The sequence below is a fragment of the Perna viridis genome, chromosome 8 (assembly GCF_037379345.1).
Source record: "Perna viridis isolate PV_CMFRI_1.1 ecotype Kerala chromosome 8, ASM3737934v1, whole genome shotgun sequence".
NCBI classification, from domain to species: domain Eukaryota; kingdom Metazoa; phylum Mollusca; class Bivalvia; order Mytilida; family Mytilidae; genus Perna; species Perna viridis.
The window spans coordinates 20,778,298-20,804,227 of NC_142452.1; the positions used below are offsets into that span (position 1 = coordinate 20,778,298).

The following is a 25,930-nucleotide window of genomic DNA, read 5'->3' on the forward strand; positions in this document are numbered from 1 at the left end:
TAAATAGATTTGAATCTTGAAACTTTAATGTGATCAAGTGGGTTATTATGACTATGTTACCAAATATATATTTTATATCAGTAGTAAAGGACAGAAATAAAGGGTACTGTGTATGGTATATTTCATTCTTAGACTTCCTTTGCTGGCATTCTTAGAGTATCCATGATATTATTCCTTCTCCATCCTATAAGAGTCTGCTGTGGAGTTAGTTGCTGATGTGGACTTGTCAACTTTAATTCTACAGTTTGGTAGTGAAAAAATAATAAATTTACATAACATATACAGAACTCCATAGCAGTGTGGATTTTGTTCCAAAATTACTTATTTACATAAACACAATGCTGTCTCTTGCTGGTAAAAAGTGGAATTATTTGAAACCTTACTCTTGAAGTCATTATTTAAAATTTAAATAAGAAACATAAAGTTTTATTTTTTATTTTCTTGAGTTTCCATATAAAATAAAACAATTATTGCCTTCTTTCATGTGATTGCACGTCTATGAAATGTTGTCATTTCTAAGACTAAAGCTCTTGGGTGGACTATAATGATAAATCAAATGTTTCTCATTCTCCTTTACTGTAACATGTCTGATTTCTTTCAGAATTTCACCTTCATCCAGTCCTGCAGTCTTCATCACACTATACTTTGTTCACTCCTACACATAAGTAAAACTTTTGAATCATGAGTAATCTTGATGTTAGCATCTATCATTATAGAAAAAAATAATTATTCACTAATAAAATGGTTAGGTAAAGAAAAACAGATGAGCATTCAAACTTGATTACCAGGATTAGAGTTCATTGTATGCAGAGTGTTAATGCTTATCTTAAGATCTATTTTAGTGTTTCTCAGTTCTAATTATACACTTTCATGATTATAAAGCAAACTCTGTTTGACAGCAATTTTTATTATTTTTATATTCACTCCAGACTTTTGTGTAGTACTGTTACAAGCTATTATAGCAAAGAAGATGTACATTTACAGCTAATACATTGATAATGTTCAAGGGATAGAGTTGGTCTAGTACCTTGATAAAATGACAATAACTTCACGAACTGCCCTAGGTTGTAGATTTAAATTTTCTATCAATATCTATCAAATCATATGATAGAAGTTAAAATCTTTTTCTTAATACTTAGGAAGATCATCTAGAGATTTGTGTGAACATTGTCATTGTATGCCCTATAAAAGGCAGTTGTGGAATAGAGTTTGATTTATAACCTCTGATTTTTAATGGAAAATTTACATTTCATTGGGAATTTTAATTTGTTGTTTGACTAAACCAAGAAATACATGTACCATAAAAGTTAGTACATCTACCTCATGAACAATACTTCTTCCACAATATTGGAGAGTTATCTGTTTAAAGATGAGATACTTAGACAGAGACATGACGTTTGTGATAATCTACAACTTCATGTTTTTGTTCCATTTTCCTTACTGCCTGAATTTTCCATCCCCGGATACTGCCATCATGCATATACTAAAAATTTTGGCAATTTTTCAGCATTTTGTTAAATGGACTTTGATGGCACCAATAAACAGGTTAATACCAGTTTGAACATTTCAATATCACTTCACACCTCAACCTATCAGTATCAGCTCTTTCTATCTCCATTTCAAAACTTATGGTAATTTTCTGTATACCATATATGTTGTTGTCCTTATCTCATAATCTTTTTGTTCTGACTGCCTGTTTATTGCATCAGATGGTTCAATATTTTTTGTCAAGGTTCTGATGTGCATATTTTATTTTTCAGGCTTATAAATTTTCACAATGTCAGACACAGAAGAAACCACACAGTAAGTTAAATACTTGATTGTAACATTAGAATGCAGAAATGAATACATAACCATTATCCATAGGAATCATCTGTTATGGTTTGGATAAATTATATATGTTTCAGTGGATTTAAGTAGCTGTCATTGTAAGAATTATGCAAAATCTGAAAAATGTGATACACTCCAAGAAAAGGTTACATATTTTCATTTTTTAAATTAAGTTGTTTTACGGGTCTGTATTATGAAATGTGTAATTATTCATTCCAATCTGTCTGCTCTTAGGAGATACTCCACATTGAAAATCCAGTAGATTCTATTGTATTTGGGTGTCATGTACAGTGCATTCTAAATAATTTTTATCTCCTAAGAATACATGTTATATTAAAAGTGAATGTTAATTTTTGTTTACAATGACAATTTAAACAAGATATCAAAAATAAAAATATGTAGGCTTTTTCACTAATGAATCACATTTTGCATGATTCTTAGCTGGAGTACTACTTAAATTCTGTGGATACTATATGCTTGACTTATTGTTAAATTACAAACAATTACACTCATAATTGAACATCATCTTGTTTTGTTTTATTTAAGAAAGGAAACCAAATGGGGAATGGTCTACTTACAGTATTAATAACAAATATTGTTCACATTAAAAATAACTACATGTATAAGATTCAATAGGAAGCAAATTGATTAGTGAACTTCATATTCAGAACGGTTTATGTATAATTATTGAGCCTCTCACACTAATTCAGTTATTAAATGGAACATTGATCTGAAGACAAACCGTGAGTTACCTCCCTTTCTTCAAGAATTTTTGATTTACCTTAAAATATGAAAGTCAGACTCCAGGTCCTTATGATATTTTATGTTTCTAGAAATGACAGAAATTCAGTTTCTTGCTTATAGAAAATCAGTGTTATGTTGCATATTACCCAGATTGCATAAAGATTTACAAATGTCTTCAAGGCCCGCTAGTTCATAAATTACCTTCAGCTAATAATGAAGTTCAAGCATGCTACAAGCATTACACATGTTATAAAATACTTACACACAGTAGGATTCCACATTTTATGAATGCAATATTCACCTATGAATTATTTGTATAATGAGTCTGTGTTCTAGGATTCCACTTTCCCACCACCTGGGACAAGTGCAAATTTAGACAGGGAAAGTTATTTATTATGCTCCACTTTCCACTTGGCAAGTAGTAAGCTTGAATTTTTTTAAGGAATTGTTTAGTTTAGAAAGCAAACTTCAAGAGTCAAGTGTGTGAAAGTTAATCTTCATTTAGAGTTTTCCCATGGAGACCTAAATTTGTTGAAAATCCTTGAATACTGAATCTGCTCTATATTATCCTATTAAACCTGAATTCATTATACTTGTACCCATTATTTTACATGTATATGCACTTAAGTTATATGATATTATTTTATATTTTATACTTATTTATACATTTGTTTATACACATTTATACACTACTGCACATTCTACCATATATATGTATATACACTTTTGCTATCCTTTGAAGCGAAGAGACACAAGACACGTAAGTCATACCTCCCCATCCTAACCCAAGCAGTTACCCGATAGATCCACACAGCAACTTTAAAATTAGCACTTGCAATCTTTATACTGATGCTTGTAGAGATAATCTTCTCTCAGTGAATACTTTGTCTTACAGATTATAGATTGTATTGATTGGGAATTAGAGGTTCCTGACCTTTTTTTATACAGCATTTTAAAAAGTTTTGTCTATTAATATCTGCCAATCGGATTACTTTTATCTCCTTATATCTCCTTAGCCACTCAAATTTTGATGAAACTTTATATGAAGAATAATTAGGCAGTATACATGTAAGTAGATGTGAATAAAGGATGTTTATTGCCAGATAGTTGTAAGGGATGATAATCAAACGTTAGGGTTTTAGTTTTCATAGGCTGAAATGCACTTATCCTAAAGTAGTTGATATAAAGTTTGACAGCATGTTTAATGTGCCCAAAAGAAGATAAAAAAGATTTTAGAAAATTGAGTCGATCTAACTGATGATATGGCATTTATGCTTGTAAGCCTAAATTCTCAGAATCTGTTTAAACAATTTCAGTGAAAGTTTATACAAGGGTCTTGCACTAAATAGGAAACATATCATTACCCAAGAGCCAGTAATCAGCATATCAGCATAGTACTATAGATGTACATAACTCTACAAGTAGAGCTCACTAGAGATTGATCGGCATGTTTTTGTCATATATATAGACTACTAATGTTCAAATGTCTTAAGTTATACATGCTTAGTCTTGTGGCAAATGGATTCAACGTTATAACACCCAACTACTGGAAACTGGAAAAAAATCTGAAGTTAAACAATTGAGCCTTGTGCTTGATAGCCACATTTATTCATATTTGATATAGTTATCTACAAGGATATACAAGACTTTTAAAATAGTTCATAACCAATGGTCTAGATTATAATTTACCAATACTTGAAATATCAAAATAAAAACAAAACTAAATTATCTTTTTATTCAGTGAGGAAGCTGATGGCACAATAGAAGTGTAAGTGATTGGAAGTTATGTTAGTTAGAATATCCAGGTCCTTATAAGTAGCTCGTCTAGTCACATATTCACTTGCTTTGGACTTTTGTTTTGTGTATATTGTTTCAGGTTCTATTTTCTGGTGTATTTGAATAGTACAATGATAGAGATCCTATTTTATGGTGTGTTCGAATAGTACAATTTTAATAATCCCAGTTTCTGGTGTGTTTGAATAGAACAGTTGAAGTGATCCCATTTTCTGGTGTGTTTGGATAGTACAATTTTAGTGATCCCATTTTCTGGTGTGTTTGAATGGTACAATTATAGAGATCCCATTTTCTGGTGTGTTTGAATAGTACAATTTTAATAATCCCAGTTTCTGGGATAGAATTTAACTATATAATGCCAGTAAAACATTGGAATGTCTATGATGTCATTCCACAATATTTTATACCACAATGGTCAGACTTGTATCGATTGTGTGGGTTAAGACTTAAACATTCTAGAAATAAGGGGCCAAAAGGTGAGCCAGAAATATACATTTTCCTGATGTCCAGACAATATCTTGACTATTCGTGAATGGAGTGCTTTGAAACTGTAAAACTAAGTGCTATACAACCTAAAGAAAGCTTGGATTGATTTTACCAGTTGAGACTAGAACTTTTTTGGGGGGAATATGGGGCCAAAAAGGAGCCAGAAACAAGCATTTCCTTATGTTCAGACAAAAACTTGAGTAAAAATGAATGGATCCTACAAGATTAAAATCACTGGGATTGATTTTTTGGGTTGTGACTTGGGCAAAGAATAAGGGGTCACAAAGGGGCCAGAAGCAAGAATGTATTCGGTTTTTTTTTCTGGATAATAATTTGATTAAAAGGAAATGAATTGCTTTGAAATTCTACAAGTACCATACCCCCAAAGGAAGGGTTGGGTTGATTATGGAAGTTTTCAAACATTTAGGAATAAGGGTAAAAGAGTTACTGCTTCAATTGTAGTTTTTACTGTGTGTCAAATATCTTATCTAAATTAAAGCTGTATGAAGTTTGAAAAGTTTGTCCATACTTGCCCCAATTGTTCAGGGTTCAACCTCTGCGGTTGTATTAAGCTGTGCTCTGCAAAGCATTTTATTGGTATGTTTGAATAGTTTGATGTTACTCAGTCTATTTTCTGGTATGTTTGAATTTAGGTTGTTGATAAATTAGATTGCTGGAATTCATTGAATCTTATACAATAAAACTTCATCTTATACATATCAGACATTTCTTAATCCCAGAAAAGAACTGTTTGATTTTAGATGGATTTTGATTGGCTCGTTAGAATCTTGATCTTTGTTGTGCATTTACATTTGTCTTATGTGAACTGAATACTACTGTTAGTATATAAATTTTCTAAATCAGTGGTAGTTGTGTTATAATCAATGTCTGTTTCTGATATCTGGGAGTTATATAAGTTCTTAGAATTGAAAGAAATTTTTAAGTTTCATTTTACATATACAGTTTCTCTAAATGGTTTATTGGTTATGTTTTTGAAACAGTGCTCAATTTTCTTCAGATTTTAATTAAGTGCCTTTTTTCAGTTTGAGGATTATATCAAGAGTTTTTCTTGAAATATAAAATATTGTTGTTGTCTTTTTTCACAGTGAAGAGTTTCCTGAATTTAGTGTGTCTCAGGATGAGTAAGTTGTCATGGTTTCCATGTTTTCCAGTCCTTATAAGTCCAGTAAATATAGTCATTAGATGTTTAGAAACTTTGGCTTTATGGTGAGGTGCAGACCTCATTTCTGTTTTTCATCATTCCTATAGTCATCAACATTCAATTACATAATAGCTGTAATCTGCATTTGACTATTGAGTAGTTTGTTGATGTACAAAGTACTGTAGTTTTCCTTCATCTATTGCTATGATATGAAGTGTTACATTGTATATATAACAGAATGTGTTAACAAGATCAAACCAATCCTTGGTTCCATTCATTGCCAAAATGTTTTACGTCTATAGGTTAAAATTCAAATAAGTCTCACTGAATTTCCATCAGCTTTAAGCAACTTATACATACCATCCTTTTTTTTTCATCTAAATTAGCTTGATAACCTTTTGTGAAATTTGAGATTTGTTGTATTTAAATAAATTAAAGGTAAATATATAAACAATCTTAGTCTTTTACCTACCATAAAATCACTATAGTTTAACCAATAAGCAGAACGATTTCAAAAAATGGCATGCATGTGATTTCGGAATATTTAAATATCTTATAAACCATCTAATAAGGAATTTTATGTAGTGCAACTTCAGCACTTGTTATACAGTTCATGATCTGAAAAGTATTGTAATAAATAAGATAAATTTAATACTACGGCTTTTTATGGAATATCTTAGCAGTGACAGAAGGCATTTTTACCCTAATAATGTGGAAGAATCTGGAGAACTGTAAGTGCTGTATTTGTGCTGTCATAGTTTAGATTAATTTATATCCAGCTAGTAAAACATAGTATTGAAGATAGTTACTCCCATGATTCAATTTAGATGGTGTTTCACTGTTATGTAGTGAGATGGTTAGTTCAGGGTTCCTTCTACAGTATGTCTGGTAAAGTAGCCTACGACATTTTCCTGTTGTAGGAGAGAGTTACCTCCCATCTTAAAGAGTTGTCTACCATGCACCAAGTACATACCCAGTACTTATTTTTTACCTGCTTTTTCAGGTAATGAAAATGAATGAATAATAAAAAGAAATAGCTATTAAAGTACTGGTATTGATTTTCAAGTTAACTTTGGTAAATTCCAGGGAGACAACTCTTCACTTGTGAGATAGTCACTGACTTGTGTGAATATGATTTAGGTTTGGTTTGTGTGTTAGTTTAGAATTATTCAAACATTTAATTGTTTGTTAGTCCTTAATTTTATATCTTAATGTATACATTGAACTGGCATTACTCAACTTAAATGGCTATGATTATGAAACAAAAATGGTGAGGTTATATGGGTTTCCCTTTGTGACAATTTAAACAGATTTTCTCTATTGTTTATGATTTCCATTATACAGTAACAACACTGAAGAGTCTGGGGAACAGTAAGTGGTCAAAGATTATCTTGTGTGTGTATCTGTAATACATGTTCTTACTGATAGTTGTAAATTGCATGAAAATTTAGGAGTCAGGTTTGTGTCGATAGACATCATAATAGAGTAAAAAGTATTAAATGTTCCCACTGTTCTCCATATGTGTGAAACTAACTATCTGAAGTGTCATAGATCACACAGCTGATTCAGCTGGTTAACATATAGACATGCTAGATTTGTCCTAAACTTTGTCTATCTGTTCAAAGCTAGTTCACTGGATCTCTTGTATGCTGTAAAGTGATATGCTTACTTAATTTCACACAGTCGAGAAAAAATGATATCTGACTATTCCCTAGTCCTTAACCTTGATAATGCTTTGTTTTTTGTGTGCGTGCTGTAGTTGACAGCAGGATTTGATTGTGCTGTAGTTGATTGCAGTAACTCTGGTGTAATAGTTCCTTTTCCTTGTAATTGGTTGGTCAGTGTCTTGTTGAAGTCTCTCCTTACCATTGTATTAATGAAATGCCATTATCTTTTTTACTTAGAAATAATTGCTTATCAATAACATGTTGTTAAATTTAGTAACAAATACTATTTTGAGGAACATGTCTGATCTTAGGGTAATTGTTTTTGTGGATTTATTCATATAATTGAGTTAGAAGTTGTTTTTTTTTTTATTTTACATATGTCATTTGATTTGTACATGTTATTTATTCATTCATTTCTACAGAGTTTAGAATGGGGAACTGTAACTGATTGCTGTATTCCTATAACAGGTCAGCTAGGGCCATAGATTGAATGATTCAATAGATGTAGCATCTATTGAGAAGATGTAACATCTATTGAGATGTGTCATAATATTAGACTGTTGGAATGCAATCTCTGAAACAGTGACAATTTCATCTAAGTTTAGGCTAAGTGTGACTTACTTGTAAGTTTGTATCGCAACATTATCGCTGTTTCTGTATTTGTGTCGGATTGTTGACCTTAATGCTTCTAATAATTTTCTTAGTGAAACAGATAAACATTAGCTTCCATCATACTTACCTCCAGTGTATCACATGCTACTTAGAATGTACTTTTGTAGAGGATAGATAATAAGTTGAGACAATAATTGGGCTTGATTGTTCAAAAGATTTATCTGCTTGATCAAAGTTATCCACTGGATAAATCTAGAACAACAAGTTATACATTGGATAAATTTTTATCCAGGAGATAAAGTTTTGAACATTTGGGACCTTGTGTTTAATACTTCAACATGGGTTTATTGTGTTTATGTAAATCCTTCCCTGTATATCATCCCAATAAAAAGAAGAAATTTACAATGTAGTTCTGTAAACCACTGATAGTGATTTTTTTTTATAGAACATAAGTAACTGATCTATTTAAAGAAGAGTTTTGTAATACTATGGTAACTGGAATCATGTTGTTCATCTGTTTAGATGAAAAAAATCTTTGTTTAACATAGAAGACTTTTGTTTTCCACTTTAATTCGGTAATTTTTTCAATAAAATTTTCTTCTAGTATTCCCATTTCAGTTCAAATACTCTAAAATAGTTTTACTCATTTTTTGAAACCCATTATAGATGTTTTTCATCCACAGATTCTTCTTTTGGAGGAGAGGCTACAGGAAACACAGATTTACTTTTTTTAGGCCTCTTCATCTGTATAAAATGTATACTTAACCAATGCAAAAATTATAGTAATTATGAACTAACTGTCTTGCATATCAGCGGAGATAATTGCTGACATTCTTTTCTAGTGATCAGCTATGTACATTTGTTGTACTGGCAGTGATAGTATATATGTTAAAGTTATTACATTTTATATGAACTAATACATGTATATACTAACCTAGGTTACGCACAGAGGCTCCGAGGGATATGTAAGTCATGAAGAAAAAATATTGCTGGTAATCAATTCAAACTGGGAGGCACAGTTGTAGTCTTAAGGCCATAGGGTTGAATTCAACAGACCTCTTCTGTTAACATTCTATAGGCATATGCTTAGTTGTTTTTTTTTAAGTAAAAATCAACCAATCAAATGTTTTCAGTCATTATTTGGTTTATTTATTATTCTGTTGTAGAAGTTGTATTTCTATGCATTCAATTTTTGGCCTGTTTCTCAGTTTATGTTTAAAAAAAATCAACATTCTGTATGATTTGTTTTAAAAAATGAGTTAAACTTACACCATTGTACTCTATATAAGCATCTTCAAACTGTGTCATAGATTATACATGTAAAGTGAGATTGCCAGCAATATTTGGTATTTGCCATGTGTTACAACTACATGTATATATATATATATGTGATCTGTGTTCTTTGAACTGAGAATGATACATGGTTTCTTTTTACATGTACTTTTTCCTGTCTGCCTTATTGCATAGGAAAATATCTGTTTTTTATAGTGATATTTTTTCCTATTTTATAAATTCTTTATGTTCAGTGAAGTTTTGTCTTTTATATCTGCATGTTTACTAATGTGTGAAAACATTTGTGATATATTTTACTAAGTAAAAAAAAAAACATAACAGACCTCCCGGGTATTTGTGCTAATTTCTAAGCTTGGCTTGTAAGTACATTTGCAAGGTAAATGCAACACTTTCCTGTAAAATTTCTATATGTATTCAACTAATTTTTAGCTCACCTCGCCAAAGGCCAGGTGAGCTATTGCCATCACTTGATGTCCATCGTCATCGTTATCCTAACAATTTTTCAAAAATCTTCTCCTCTGAAACTACTAAAAAAAATTATATGAAACTTTGCACAGATGTTCCTTAGGATATCTTGCACAAAAGTTGTGTTTAGATTTTTGATCTGTCAAAAACATGGCCACTGTTACTAAAAATAGAACATAGGGGTCAGACTGTAGTTTTTCACATATATTGCCAAAACTGTAAGGTTTAGCCAAATTCTTATCGGGTGAAAGTGTTCAGCATGAAGAGATCTATCTGTGTTCAAATTTTCATTTTAATCTGTTTTCCATTTAGGAGGTATTGCCTTTTTTTGACGTTATTTTTGCTATTTTTAATGTTATTTCTTTCAAAAATCTTCTCTGACACTATTTGACCAACTGGAACCAAACTTTGTATGAATGTCCTTGGGGTATCTTGCACAAAAGTTATGTTTAGATTTTTGATCCATCAAAAAACATGGCCGCCATTACTAAAAATAAAACATAGGGGTCAGACTGTAGATTTTTGATTATATATTTCCAAAACTGTTAGGTTTAGCCAAATTCTGACGTAGGGTATAAGTGTTCAGCATGATGAGATCAATCCATTGAAAGACAAAATTTAACCAGATGAGCGATTCAAGCTCCTAGGAGCCTCTTGTTTTTTGGGGTTTTTTTGCAAAGACTGCTCAGAAATTAAAATAAAAGGATATATTCAAGAATGGCAGAGGATAACAAGAATGGGAATTGATTGGTCTGTTTAAACATTTTTTAATCAATCAGAACCACGTAGCTTCTGTCCTGTAAAAGTAAACATTAACTTCAATAACACTGACCTGGTCATGCATTTGTTATTTGCTTATTAACTGTGTCACCACTCTATGTGACAAACTTCGTGCCTTTTTTTGTTTCTTTCTTTTCTTCAGGTAATTACTAGTTACCCTTGAGTAATTTTGCATTTCTGTACTGCCCTGTGGTATGCTTTTCGCATTTACCAATACATAAATTGCTTGATAAAATGCAGAAATTCAAACTGCAATCTAAGGCCTGTGAAAAAAAATATTTGGTTCTGGTTTTCTTTATTCTTATCTATATATAAGGAAAGCTAACCATTTCTTGTTTTTGATTAGTATTTTCAGTAAAAATAGGGCAGTTAAAATACATGACCTTTTTTATATGCCTGTCTTTAAAAAGCCATAGTATGGTATACAATAGTGTTATGATAACTGATACTATGAAACCTGAACCAGATATATTTTATTCCTTGGCCTGGTGACTGTGGAAGTACTCATCTACTAGTACATGTATATGTAAATTATGGTAATGCACAAAAATCATGCATTCAATAGAAGCTGGGTAATTGATTTATATTAAATAGAGTGATTGGCTACTCAGAAGTACTTTCTCAGTGAATTCCTTTTTGTGCTGTAGCTTTATAGTAGAACATCTGACTTAAAAGCAATAAAGTTCTTTTTGAAGAAGCTACACAGGCAAATGTGCCACACATGAGAATGATTATCATATGATAATCATATGTTTTTCACAAACATGATTGTCATATGTTTTTAAGCCAAAATTACCACATAAGAATCATATGTTAGTCATATGACTATCATATGTTCAGTATCATATGATTACCATATCATTATCATATAAATCAAGCACCATATGATTATCATATGTGGCACATCTGGCTGTGTAGTCCTCTGCTTGAAGTAACTGATAACTTAGATATTTAATGCTGTAACTGTTGTAAGCTGTTTCTTAGATATGCTAGGTAATACTGATCTGCTTCCCTGCTAACATTTAACTAGAGCACTGATAGTTTATCCTCACATTGCTTATTTTATTTTAGTCATCATAGTTGTTGTTAAAAATTAAGTAATTTGTTTCTTTATTTCTTTCCAGACCTGAAAATGAAGCTAAGCTTGCCATGGAGGTAGGTTACAGCAAATAACATATTTTAATTCATGGAGTTGATCTTACTTTGCTTAAATGACAATCTCCTGATGAACTTTCTTTGGTATTTAATTGGACAATTGGCAAAGAAATATAAACTTTCTTTCTACTTAGATAAAAATGTTAGATTAAAATACTCATGAATTGAAACATTCTTGTTAATTTTCCTGTTAACTATCAAAGACATTTCATCAGGTAATGGTCATTCAATCAAAGAAAGACAACTCTATTACCTGAAGTTACTCACTATAAAAGATTTGGAACAGTTTAAGTGTGTGCTTTATTCCACTCGACTGATATTTGGCTAAAAATACAGGCCAAATTCACAAATTTTGTTACTGCATGTGGAAATTTCATGTATATATAGCAAGAAACCAGTCAAGAATCAAGATTAGAATATCCAGTGGAGAATGTGATAATACTTGTGCTTATAAGTGGACAGAATAATTTGACAACAACATTTTCACTTTCGCCATTCAAAAACGTGTGTAGGTTTCCTAGTTCATGAGCTAGCACATTGTTTACCTCAGTATGTCTGTCTGGGTTATTTTTCGTGATTTTCCGTCAAAATGTGCATGTTTGATTTTGGTGCATTAAGAATAAGAAGTGTTTTAGTTTTGCTTTATCTTCAAGGTGAAATCAAACTGTCCTTTATTATCCTAAAAACAATCTAACACCACCAGTGTCATATTCATGATGTAAAACGTAGGATCAATTTAATTCCTATACAAACAGATATAACGATATTAATCATGTTTTTGTCCACATCTACCAATGTGCTGATATATATTGGCTTCCTAAACTTTAGAAAATGCTTTGTTTTGCACTCTTAAGAAGGGCAACAAATGAATTCGAATAAAACTACTGTCAAAATTTTCCTATTTATGGTATGACACTAATCAGGATTTGTTCAAATTTCCTTCTCCTTCTCCGGAAATGAATGAAATACATTTTTTGTAGTATAAATCAGCTAATTGACTTTAACACTATTAATTAATCAATCATTTTCTGTAGGAAGCTGCAGCCAGGAAAGCAGAGAAGATTGCTATGGAAATAGCTGAGTTTGAGGAACAGCGACGAGAAGAGAAAGCCAAGGAGGAAGAAGAACTGGCTATGTTGAGGGAGAAGAGGGTGTGTCTGTTATGGTGTCTGTTGTAATGTTGTTTGGTTGTATTTATTTTACAAGGGTGTAGGATTTTTGTTTATCCTTTTGTCTATAGGTTAAGAATTGCACTCAATTCATTAAGATGTGATCAAGATCGTACCTTTTTTTTAACTGCACATTATGAATGTCAAAAACTAAAACAGACTAGTTTCATGTAATTTTCATTACAACTGATTTGAATTTTTTACTGATTATTCCATTTAGATCTTACTGTATTCATATCAGAGGCACATTTCATCACAAAGAAATAACATATTTTGTTTTAGGAACAAAGAAAAATTGAGAGAGCAGAAGAGGAGAAAAGATTAGCTCAGCTGAGGATAGAAGAGGAAGCCAGGAGAAAACAAGAGGAGGTTAGTGTATCAATATAAACATCAGTTTGTGGGAAGTGATTAATTACCATATTTGACATTTATCCCTCTTTAGCTCATGAGCTATTCTATTGCCATCACTTGGTGTCATAGTTACTGTTAACAATTTTTCAAAATTCTTATCCTCTAAAACTACTGGACCAATTAGACCCAAACTTGGTGTGAAATTTTCTTAGTGGTGTTTTGCATAGAACTGAGGTTTGATCCGTGGAAAAAATATGGCCGTTGTTACTAAAAATAGAAAATAGGGTTCAGACAGAAGATTTTAGCATATATCTCCAAAATTATTATGTTCAGCAAATTTTGACAGGAAAAAAGTGTTAAGCATGATGAGATCTATCTGCAGTCAAATTTACGTGTATATTTGTAAAGCCTTATTGGAGTTATTGTCAAGAATTTTGGTTTCAGTCAGTTTTTGGGGGGAAAAAATTATAACAGACTACCCTTTTGATCTTCGGCATTTTACTATTATAACCATTTAATGTACATAGCAATACCTTAACGCTGACACACTGGATTGTTAGGAACAGAGTTATAAGGCATCAGATAATATACATACCTCCTAATCTTTGAAACAGTTCATGTGGGAGATTCTCCCCATTGACACTGTCTCATGTTGGAAATTTTCACATTAAAAAATTTTTAATGTAAAAATGCAAAGTATTTTTCTCAGAAAATTTAGTGATTTTTACCAAAAACCTTCCACAAATCTTACATTTTATTTTGCAGATTCCCCTTTTATTTGGGAGGTTAAAAGATATAAATGCACTTTGAAGGAACATTTATTTCTTCATTCAAGTACCAGTTTTAATGGTGTATCAAATTTTTTTTTATTTTGTAGATTCTAATTTAATAGCAACATGAAAAGCTTTTGATTAGAATTGATCAGTTTGTTGAGAAATTAAATTTGTTTATTGATTGAGCCACGAAAATTGGTATCCTACAAACAATGGTTCTTCCACATATTGGTATACCCTTAAATTGTACGTTCTTTGTCTTTTTTCTTCTGTAGAAAGAGAGACAACAGAAAAAGGCAGAGGATGAACAAAGAAGGAAAGAAGAGAGAGAAAGAAAAAGAAAAGAACAGGAAGAAAGATTAAAACTTGTCAAGAAACCAAACTTTGTCATCACAAAACGTGCTGATGGTGGAGATGATGAGGTATAAGAAGAAGTTAAATAGATTATGGGTGGTTATGGGTAGTGTTGCATTATGGGTTTTCTGGGCAAGTTTTCATGTTAAAAAAGTATGTAGAGAGTATATGGCAGTAAATCAGTTAAAGTATATTAAAAAAAAGTTACTCTGCAGTGATTTTGTTCCTTGCTTTAAAAGCAGCCCCAACCCTTTATTTTTAGGAAATATTTGCTGTATTTTCAACACATTGGGAAAATAAGGAGGATATATAGTACAGTGGACAGAACAGTGTCATATGCCAATCTGGAACTGAAAACCAATACCGAACTGACAAATACATACTCCCAATATTCATAAGGTTATGACTTGTGAAAAAAAATTCCCCAAAGGGAACAAAGTACCAGGGCAAGAAATCACGTCTAGAGGAACATTTCACTGGCTTCTTTACCTAGTTTTCAAAAAATTATGCCTGACAATTTGGAATTTTCCTCCTTTGCGAAAAATATATTTCAACTTTTGGGGAAAAGTCTCCAGAGGAAGCAGCTGATATTCAGCTGCAATAAAAGGGTAACAAAGTCACTGCTCTGTGAGAAAGTATATAGAACCAATTACTTCTTTGTGGTTTAAAACCAATAATGACATAGGGCATATTTAAAGAAACTTTCGTGTCCTTAAATTTTGGAATGTTACTTTAATTGATATCATTTAAATATAAATGGTTGAAATTCACTGGATCTTATTAGAATATCTCAATTTCTAAAGAAAGTTTTTAAGTTTTCGTGAGGAACTTGGTTTGCCCAAGCCATGAATGAAAAGAAATTTGATCCAACATACAATAGGACATCCACAATGGGTTTTTAGAAAGTATGTGTACACCATAACGCATAAAATTGATAGCTGATTTCTTTAAAAAAATGAATTTTATCTCTGATAAGTATCTAATTGAAGATACAGTCAAACTTGTCTTATTGACCACCTGTATTCAGTAAAAACCTGTCTATAAAGATTATGATTAAATATCTCTATGTAGTGCATTCTATGTTAAATTAACCTGTATATAAAGACCACCAGTTTTTTGTGACCATGATTTTGGTCTCTCTTTGAAGGTTACTTACTAAGACAGGTTTGACCATTCTTAACTTGAAAGTTAAACTATCAGTATTTAAATATTATTTTATTATTGAATACATAGTGATTGTAAGATTTTTATGAATTTTCAGCGCAGAAAGAAGGTATATTGAGAAATTGAAATTGTTATATTAATAGTCCTGTTGTCCGATTCCTGTTATGCAAGTTTTATCCATGTTACATAATGAACAAAGTTACTTGCTTGCCGTGAGAACTGTTCTATATATAATCTGTGAGATTTTTCGGTTACTCTGAGGGGTATTTTGAAAATGAAAAGTCTGATAGATTCAAAGTTTCAGATCTCATACTGAATTGAATCCATTTTGTTCAATAATTTGTTGAACAAAGTCATGAATATAAATCTACAGAAATTGTGTCTTATTTAAATAGTTTTGAGCTGACAATTATTGTAAAATTCTGTTAAAATTATTTTAAATTTCAGTTAAAATACAACAGGGTACTTTGCAAAAGGGAAAATCAGTTTAATAACAGTAGTTGTTTTAATTGTCAGGAAATCAACCATCTTAATCATTTTCAATTCTATATTTTTGTCACCCAGAACCCATTATGGCTCTCTAAACAGTTGATTACCAGAGTAACCGAATCACCTCATGCATTGATAGAACTGTCCTTCAGCTTTTCTATTGAAATTATCAAGCTAAAGTAATTGGTTCTTGAATTACCTATTGGTCTTTAAATAATGCTGAATTGTTCAAGAAATTAATAAATTATTTGAAATTTTGGGTTTCTTGATGGAAATTGAAAGAAAGTGAGTTAAAAAATAATTACATTTGATAATTTCTTATAGAAAAGCCTTGAATAAAGTTGTTATTCAATGTGCCTCAGTTTATATCTCCTGTAAGTGGATATTTCTGCTGCCAATCATAGATTCAGCTCAGTACTACATCTTAAACTGGTATCTACTAATTGTTTAAGATGTGTAGATGCTACCTATGTGTTGAATATGGTCATAGGTGAATGGTTGTTAATTTATACATGTAGTTACATTAGAAAGCTACTTGGTGTTAGTTTCAGTACATGTACCACTGATGGGCTCTTGTGTAGGTGGGAGAATTGGAAGATCAAAGGGCAGTAATAATTACCCATGTGATTTTTCTAGATCGTTTGCCAATGCCCGTCAATCTCTTAATTATCTCTCTACACAAGATCCTGTGTAGCACTGTCAAGGTCATCTCTATACAAGAGCCTGTGTAACACTGTCAAGGTCATCTTTACACAAGAATCTGTATAGCACTGTCAAGGTTATCTCTACACAAGAGCCACAGGTTTAATTGCAAGACATAAATAATATTCTAAGTTTGTTTTCAATTGAAGATTATCTGAACATGTGAGGTACGAGTAGCTAGGTCAAGTTGATGATAGAATATTTTTATTTTCAAAATTTTAAAGTACTCTTCTGATAATCCTCTAAAACTTGTCTTCAGGTTTATGTTATTGAAATGCTTTACATATGTAATGGTGAAAGCATTTTTGTTCATCCTTGATTATTACAAATATGGTTTGAAACTTACTTTTATGGTATTCACAATGAAATACATATGTAGATACATAAGCTATAGTAAGTATATATCCCCTATTGTTTAATAGGAAAAACAGCAAAGTAGGCATGGAGAACCAGAAATAGTTGATTGATTGATTGTTGGGGTTTAACGTTCGAGCAGCAATATTTCAGCTATATTCAGACGATGAACATGAAATGGATGATAAAATGAATGTGAAATGATGATAAAATGAATGTGAAATGATGATGAAATGAAAAATGGGATGGGACACAAGGATAGTAGGGTCAACAAAGTTTGATTGCCACTAGAAAAAGGGAGGGATGGGTAAGGTCGGGCAATTTACCCACCTGTAGCGGAGTGCAAAGGTTCCTACTCCTATCGAATACCACAGCAGGGTTCTTTAACGTGCGAGGAACATGGCATTTTTTCCAACGCTGTGCACCACTATGGTTTGCGGTCAGGTTTTCGGTATTATAGCCTGACAACCCCAGCATGTAACACGCCAGGGGTACCCCATTCCACCACCTGGGGCACACATCCAAGTTTCTCTGTGGGTAAAGCGCCTAGCCCCTGGCTAGGTTTCTGAGCACTATTTAGTCGCCATTTACAACAAGCTTAGCACTGCTGCAGGCCTATTCTTTTGTCACCCAGACCTGCACAGTGCAGAACCAGAGATAGAGATACTGCTGTACTGTTGTTCTTATACAGTGTAGTGTATTGATGTGAAATATCCACTTACAAAAGTTATATACAATTCTTGTCCTGCTAGTTTTTTTGTTTTTTTTTCTTCCTGGAAATATTTTTTTCAGGTGTTTGTGTCAAGATACATATAATGTCATCTTTCTTCCTGAACTCCTTCACACTTTCCTGAAATATCCACTTACAAAAGTTATATACATTTCTTGTCCTGCCATTTTTTTTTTTTCTTTCTCAAAATATTTTCTTCAGATGTTTGTGTCAAGATACATATAATGTCATCTTTCTTCCTGAACTCCTTCCCACTTTCCTGGGTTCTTTTGTGAGTTTGTCTAGCTGATTTTATCATCTTTGAATTTTACTTTTTTTTTCTTAATATTTGAAAATGTCTACATTTTTACTTGTGTGAACAGAAGCTTACAACACCAGATTTAATCTTTCAAACAGACAAAATCTGTAACAATTTTATTCCAGTATCATCATGTATGAATATAACAAAGTTTATTTTCCCTGATTTGTTTTGTTTTGTTTTGTTTTCATTATTTGCTGCTTTTGTTGACAGTTTGTATTAGTCAAACCTGCTACTAAGGTAACCTCTTACCTTATTAAGCTATTCTGTTCCCCCCCTCCTCATCACTTCCAGTAATTTCTTCGTACTTTAAAGCCTATTAAGTACCTTCATACTGAGGATGACCTCTATTAACAGGTTTGGCTGTAGATCTTTTAGTTGGTATGTTTCTTTGCTAGTGTTATAACAGTTTTCATGCTAATGACCTGTTTTTTTTAATTCTGTATTTATATATCATTTCTCATTTCTGTCAATATATATATTTGTAGCTATATACATATACCATAATGATCTCAAGAAGCTTTTCTCATCATGCCAATCATACAGTATAATGCATGCCATGAGTATTTGAACTTTCTGCATTCCTATTTCCTATATATTTGCTGTTGTTGAAAAGTAAATCAAATTATCTCCCTTTATCCAAATTTTAAAATCATTTCTGAATTAATCATTTAATGTTTTTAGGCAGAACAGAAGGCTGAAGAAATGCAAAAATCTAAAGAACAATTGGAACAAGAGAAACGTGCAATTTTAGCTCAAAGAATTCAGGAATTGAATATTGATGGACTTAAGTCTGATGGTTTGATACAGAAAGCCAAAGACCTCCATGAAAAACTCCATAATTTGATGGGAGAACAGTATGATTTAGAACAAAAATTCAAAAGACAACAGTATGATGTGAGTAAAAAATAATAAAGGGACATGACTCTAGGTATATCCTGATTGGTTGCTGTCAGATATCAACATACTACACGACTATGCCAATGTGTGCTACTTCATGATTGTTTTTCTAGTACTTGTTTGAAAATTCAGAAAAACAAGTTAAAATTTAAGACTTAGAGGAAGGAAAAAAATAATTCATGAAACAGGAAGAATGTTTGATTCATTTGTAATTGTTTTTTTATTGCAAACTTTTTAAGAACTGTAGTTGTCATTTTGGATGTGTGGTTTTGTTTCTCTAACAAACATTTTAAGTAAAAGTATGTGTGAAGCCTTGCAAATATTCATGTATTAGTTTTATCTCACATTCCAATAAATAGAAAATGGTGATGGATGCACCTGAATTATATTTATTGACTGTAAAACACCACTTGCTCTATATATTTTGGTTCATTGGTTTCAGATGATAGAATTAGCAGAGAGAGCTAGACAGATGAATAAAGGGTAAGTTGATGTAACTGTTGACATGTTTAAAACTTATAAAAAAACCTAAAAATGAAAAAGTTGACAATTTGGTGGTGAGAGTTCAATTTACTCTAAAGGGTGGAAGGTGGTGGACTTTTTTTTATTTATAGCAAAGATTAAAATTTTGTCTAAACATCTTTTCCATAATTAATGTCATGAATTTGAAGATATATTTTCTTTAGTGCATTATTCAAATTCATTATATAGCAATATATTTTTCCCATAGAAAGCAAGGTAATGCTGGCATGCAATATATTCACATTTTGCTCCAAGTGCAATATAGCTTCAAAATCATGTCATTAACAACAAAACACATTTTTTATCAGTGAGTTGAATCTGCTATACAATAAAAGTGTTATTGCATATATACATGTACTGCGAATTATTATTACTTGTCGGCAAGTTTGTGCAATAGTATGTTCTAACTGGTTGCAATATTTCCCATATTTTATGCAATAACCCTATTGCTCATTGATTTTTGGTTGTTCACTGTGGTAAATATGTTTGTAATATTTTATTATAAATGACTTATTGAAGCATATTTACACATGGAATGATAATGATGAAATCAGATCAATCTTTTAAAAAGGAAGTATTAACACATTTCATAATTCAATGTTTTTAGAGAAAATATTTCTATATGTATATACAGTAAAAGGTTCTGGCCTTGGTTTTCTGAAAATTATCATGTTGAGAATTTCCTCAAATCTTCAATTTCAAGTGATCTGATTGGTCAAAATTTTAGTTGCAGAAGGATTTGAGGAAAATCTCAATTTTAGATGTTTTATGGAACCGGATCCAGATCAGTAAAAATGAGGCAGTTAGGTTTTTTACACACCAATATTGGGCCATATATATTATTAGTGGTTATGTTTGCTTTGACTATATTGGTCATTTTACTCTTTGTTTTCAGAAAGAACAGAAGCACTATGGGAGTCAAAGTCGATGAATCGTAAGTTGGAAGATTAATGTGTCATGTTAAGTAGCTAATAGACACATGGAGGATTGGTAAACTTAAGCATAAGAATATCGAAAGGGGGCCCTGACTGCCTGAGTTGCCCAGCCCATCTCCCCCTAATGAAATTGAAAACAATTTTAAATGTCATATCCTTTATAATTAAAAGTTCATGTTAGAGCCCCCCTTTTGTAAATCTCTAGACATACCATAGTGAAGTCCTGCATGAACATAATGCTTGATATACATACATTCAGTATGAAGTTGATATCCAAGTTTAGTGACCAGAAAATGACGTGAATTCTTTTATTGAAGTATTTCCAAATCCTTTCAAGTAAGAAGCTATGTATACAAGGAATATGAGGTTAAAGAATGACAAGAATTCTAAGCGCATTCTATGTTCAACATGTATCAAGCCAATATGCAGTGGAATGGAAATCAAAATACTTGTGTATCTAAAATATCTACAGTCAAACCTTGTTAAGTCGAAGTCGAAGGGACCATGCAAAAATGTTCAAGTTATCCAAGGTTCGAGTAATCTGAGGTCGAGTATAAACCAGAAATACTAGTAGTTTGGTCAATGATTGTTTCTGTATTTACATCATTTTTTGTGCTTGTACATGTACTTCACTTTACTGTTTACACGGTACTTCATTATGTCTTGCGTTTCAAATCGGAAGATATTTTTTTGTATGTTGTATATCATGTTTGAAATACTGAACGGCACTGAGTGTTTTAATGAAATTTCCTTTTTATTTTTTCTACACCAAAAACGTCATAGTTCATAACATGCTGCTTTGTTTGATTCACAATCAGGACTATCGTCAAACCATGTCCTCTACATTATAACGATGAAATTTCAAATTTACTAGCGAAACGAATGTAGTCTTTGAAATACCCTTACTATCGTCTGTTTGATGTTTCATCAAACAGACAGATACCATTACAATTCTGTATTTAAAAATTTTTTTTTATCGATATATGAAAATATCTGATATCACTGTTAGTGTAAATTCCGACGTGTTATTAATACAATTCGTTTCTTTTAACAACACGTGCAATTTTAATTTAATTAAATAAACAATGTCAACAAATTAATTTTAAAAGCCACGCTAATCACTGTTAAAACACACTACACACTTCAATCATGGTTTGTAATAAAGCAATCAGTTTTCTGACTAATTAGTTGACTTCGAGACATCAGGGTTAATTAACCTCGAAGTCCTATGGAGGGGACTGATTGATTACCTCGAGTTATCCGAGGTATCTATTCATCCAAGTTTGAGTCATCCATGGTAAATTTGTATTGGAGTAAGGGGAGTTTTGCTGGGACTTTATAATCAGTTCGAGTTGTCCGAGATTTCGACTAATCTGTGTTCGACACATGGAGATTTGACTGTATACTTAAATGATTCAGGGGGTTTTGACCATTTATACCCCGGCATACGAAGTTTTGGTGTATAGGTTTTACCCTGTCTGTCTTTCTTTCCTCTGCAGTTTGTCTGTCTGTCCAAACTATTTTCTAAGCAGCTTGCAGTGTTGTTATGAATCTTTGTGGGATGTAATCTCATGGAGATGTGTATACTCTCAGGAATTTAAAATGGGACAAAAATGTAGAAATGATGGCTGTTGAATTAAGAGGTTTTTCAGCGAAACTTGGTCTGATGCGTTTTCCGCAACTCCTGCTCAAGGACTTGCAGGATTGATATGAAACTCGATGGAGTGTTAGACTACTATATGGAGATGTGTATAATGTCAGGAATTGATGTTTGGACAAAAATTGTATAAATGATGGCCATTGGAACTTTGGCATTTTTCAGCAAAACTTAGGTCTTATGCATTGTCCACAACTCCTTGTTAACAACTTGCTAGAATATATTATGATGTGGATTTTGTCAGGAATTTATGTTCGAGAAAAAAATTGTAGAAATGACGGCTGTTGGAACTTTAAAAGGAATTTTTCAGGAAAAACTTGGTCTGATACATTATCCCTAACTCCTCTTTAAAGCCTCGCTGGATTATTATGAAACTCAATGATGTGTTAGATTACCATATTGAGATGTGATATTGTTGAGAATTAGTCATATTCTGTTATTGTGTTGTCAACAAAAATAGTACTGATTGCTGTTTGGAGTTGGGTGTTTTAGAAATGGCAACAAAGTGCTTAATCTATCCACCATATATATTGTGTCCAACATGTATTTGTCCACATTGGTCCCCAAAGGATTTAACAGTCTGCCAGGGGCATTAGTCATGTAAAGGGCATTGGCTATTTTTTAATTGGTAATTGAAGATGAAAATTATTAGATAATATATTGTATATTGATTATATATACTTGTAGGTTCGACAGACTCGCAGATAAATTTATTAATGCTCCTGTAAGTATGAATTATTATTGTGATATAAATATATCTTTTTATACCCAGAAGTTCATTCTCTATTTGATTTGTTGTTATTTTTAACTTATAGTTGTGTTGTACTCAATGGTTGACTAGTCATAATTCTTTTTTTTCAGCTGTTATCAATGTCTCTGAGTAACACATAAAAATTAATAACATAATCCACACAGATCACATGATAAAATGTTGTTATTTTATGAGAGCATTATAATTTATCATCATAATTTTAGTAGCCATATTTCTTCACACTTGAGGGTTGAGATATAAGTTAAAAATGACATGCTCTCAATACTTCCTATAGCTTTGTATTTTGATAGTGAGAAATTCTTATTTGGATATTGCTCTTTTTAGATGACATAATAAGTAGAGTTATTTCCCTTACATTAAGTCTTGCAAAATATAGATTATTCTTTTGCAGCCTAAAATCCAGTTGTGTAGTAAATATGAAAGACATACAGATAATAGATCATACAATGACAGAATGAATTTATTCGAAGAATTTTCTAAACCTAAACCACCTCCTGAAATAATTCGTAAAGGAGCTCAAACATCAGGTGCAGAGGATGGTGAGGAAGAGGAGGAGGAGTAGAAGTTTTTGTTGATAACCTTAGCCTAGGGTCAAAGGTGAGTAATTGTTGTGACCAATTTAATGTCATAAGCTTAGAGTTAAAGGTAGGTATGTGTGGTGGTCGGTTTATGTCCCAAATTAATCACATTCATTTGATCAATTTAATTCAAAGGTTTATAATTGCATGATTATTAGACTAAGGTTAAAGGTTAAGGTCAGAGGTTAACAAATTTCTCAGTGACAAAGCCCATTTTGTTGTAAACTTCTAATTAAGGGTTATATACTAGCATACAATGGGGGAAAGGATTTATTAGGGTACAAGTGTCAATTTTTTTAATTCTGCATTTGTATATCTTCTTCTATATAATATCCAACCTACCCCCATTCAATACGGCTGTGATAGCAGTGAATGTATGAAGAAGTAATACTAAAAGTTCAAAGGGTAAATCCTTGGACAAGACAACATTGGAAACACCATAATTACAACACATAAAGAATGAAATGAACAACACAAAAGTAACAAAAACACACACAGATAAACAAGCAGCACATACCCAATAAAAACATGAAATGAACTCGGGAGATAATTACCATGAATTTAAAGTTAGATGTTTGTAAATATCATTGGTTTTTTAAGATGATTATTTTTTTGAAGAATTTTTAAACTTTTATTTTTTTCTTTATTTTTCAGTAAAAACACATGTCCCATTAGAATCCTAAAGTTGAGCAGACAACAGGAGACAGCAGACTTAAATTATTTATTTATTTATTTAAAATTGTAGTGAGATCATTTCTGGCTCTGATAATTACTGCTAACTTTCAAGTAAAATGTAATTTGATATTTTTGTAAAGTGAGCATTAAAAGGTTAATGGCTAGAATTTTCGTAAATTACTTGTTCTATATCCTTATAAAGGACCTATTTATTTAGATTTGTGAATCTGACTTGCCCTAGGCATTTTCTTGTAAATATCTGTTATTTTGTTACCTATTTCTACCAAATTTATTTTAAAGCTGTTTTAATTGAACTTTAGAAAGATATTTAAATTTTCGTTCACTATGCTAATTACATTTTAAGGCTATCCTAGTTTAAGTGCAATAAAAGGGGTAATTTGTGCAATATTTAAATAATGAATATTTCTCTGATCAGTACCAATATTTATTCATTATGATCATCTTTCGTGTTAGACAGGCCTGTCGCAACACCTATTATTTCCTATTACGTGTGATAATACTTGGATAGTCTTATGTTAGAAATATTCATAATAAAGGCTTAGACTATCCATTATTTATTTGTTTTTTTTTAAATTTGAATATTTGTATATTTTTTTATCATTCCAGTCATAGTTGTCTAGTATTAGGGATTTCACCTCCATTGCAGAAGGTCATCAGTTGAACTCTATGGTCCAAGACTTCAATTTTGGTAGTCACTGGTTCTCAGAATCTTGTCAAGATGCAGTTGATATTGGTTGTTTTTAGAAAGGCAGAGGATGCTTACCCTACCGGTGCACCTGGTCCATTATCCCAGTTTTAGTGGAATCGTGGTTGCTCATTTACTTTTGTTATTTTGGTTATTTCTTGTTCTTTTTTGTATGTGCACATTTTTCTCATCTAGACTATATCCCTGGACTATGTTCTTTTTTTATTCATGAATTTGCAATAATAAAAATGTTGTCTATTAAAAAATAACATAAATTTTCCATTTGCATATTGTTTATTGTGCGAAGTGCAGTAAACAAAATATGCAAATAGAAAATTTATGTTATTTTTCAATAGACAAAATTTTTATCATAGCCAATTCTTATACATTAATTTTAAAACATATTTTTATCTTTAAACATGAGAAAAGTAGCTCTGAATTTAACTGAATAGGGGTGTGTCAATATTTTTTTTATCCATTGAGATATAACAAAATTTTGTTAACCAATCAGATTACAGTATTTATCTCAAAATAATTTATTACCATTTGATCCTAGTTGCCTTGATTTACCTAAGCTCTAATTTGATATGGTCTAAAGTATACAACTTTGGTATTTAAACACAGCCTCTACATCCTTAGTTACTCTTCTGTAAGGTTCCCATCACTAGTTACACCTGGGCATAAGACAATGAATTGTATACAGGAATCACCCTGTCTGTCCATAAACTCAAGAGGTCAGTTGTCCTTATCCTGTAGATGTACATAAGAAGTCATTTTAATTCAATTGAAAGAACACATGGTTTCAGAAATGAT

At 31.6% G+C, this 25,930-nt stretch overlaps 1 protein-coding gene across 35 annotated transcripts in view; it reads left to right on the top strand.

The window, feature by feature from the left end:
- Positions 1 to 24,985, top strand: part of LOC148609784 (uncharacterized) — a 31,590-nt gene extending 6,605 nt beyond the window's left edge. For 4 of the 35 annotated variants that reach the window (XM_088540995.1, XM_088540991.1, XM_088540992.1 and 1 more), the window contains exons 2-13: positions 1,761 to 1,803; positions 11,958 to 11,988; positions 13,023 to 13,139; positions 13,440 to 13,526; positions 14,557 to 14,703; positions 15,897 to 15,908; positions 19,057 to 19,269; positions 19,715 to 19,755; positions 20,690 to 20,728; positions 23,074 to 23,110; positions 23,550 to 23,755; positions 24,391 to 24,985. In XM_088540995.1, the coding sequence (XP_088397121.1) occupies positions 1,778 to 1,803; positions 11,958 to 11,988; positions 13,023 to 13,139; positions 13,440 to 13,526; positions 14,557 to 14,703; positions 15,897 to 15,908; positions 19,057 to 19,269; positions 19,715 to 19,755; positions 20,690 to 20,728; positions 23,074 to 23,110; positions 23,550 to 23,720 (921 nt within the window). In that variant the 5' untranslated portion in view covers positions 1,761 to 1,777 and the 3' untranslated portion in view covers positions 23,721 to 23,755; positions 24,391 to 24,985. Of the gene's footprint in view, positions 1 to 1,760; positions 1,804 to 3,316; positions 3,335 to 4,315; positions 4,343 to 5,960; positions 5,997 to 6,696; positions 6,748 to 7,360; positions 7,388 to 9,233; positions 9,261 to 11,957; positions 11,989 to 13,022; positions 13,140 to 13,439; positions 13,527 to 14,556; positions 14,704 to 15,896; positions 15,909 to 19,056; positions 19,270 to 19,714; positions 19,756 to 20,689; positions 20,729 to 23,073; positions 23,111 to 23,549; positions 23,756 to 24,390 lie in introns of all 35 variants that reach the window. The other 31 variants (XM_088540978.1, XM_088540980.1, XM_088540981.1 and 28 more) reach the window with 16 other exon arrangements.
- The last annotated feature ends 945 nt before the right edge of the window (positions 24,986 to 25,930 follow it).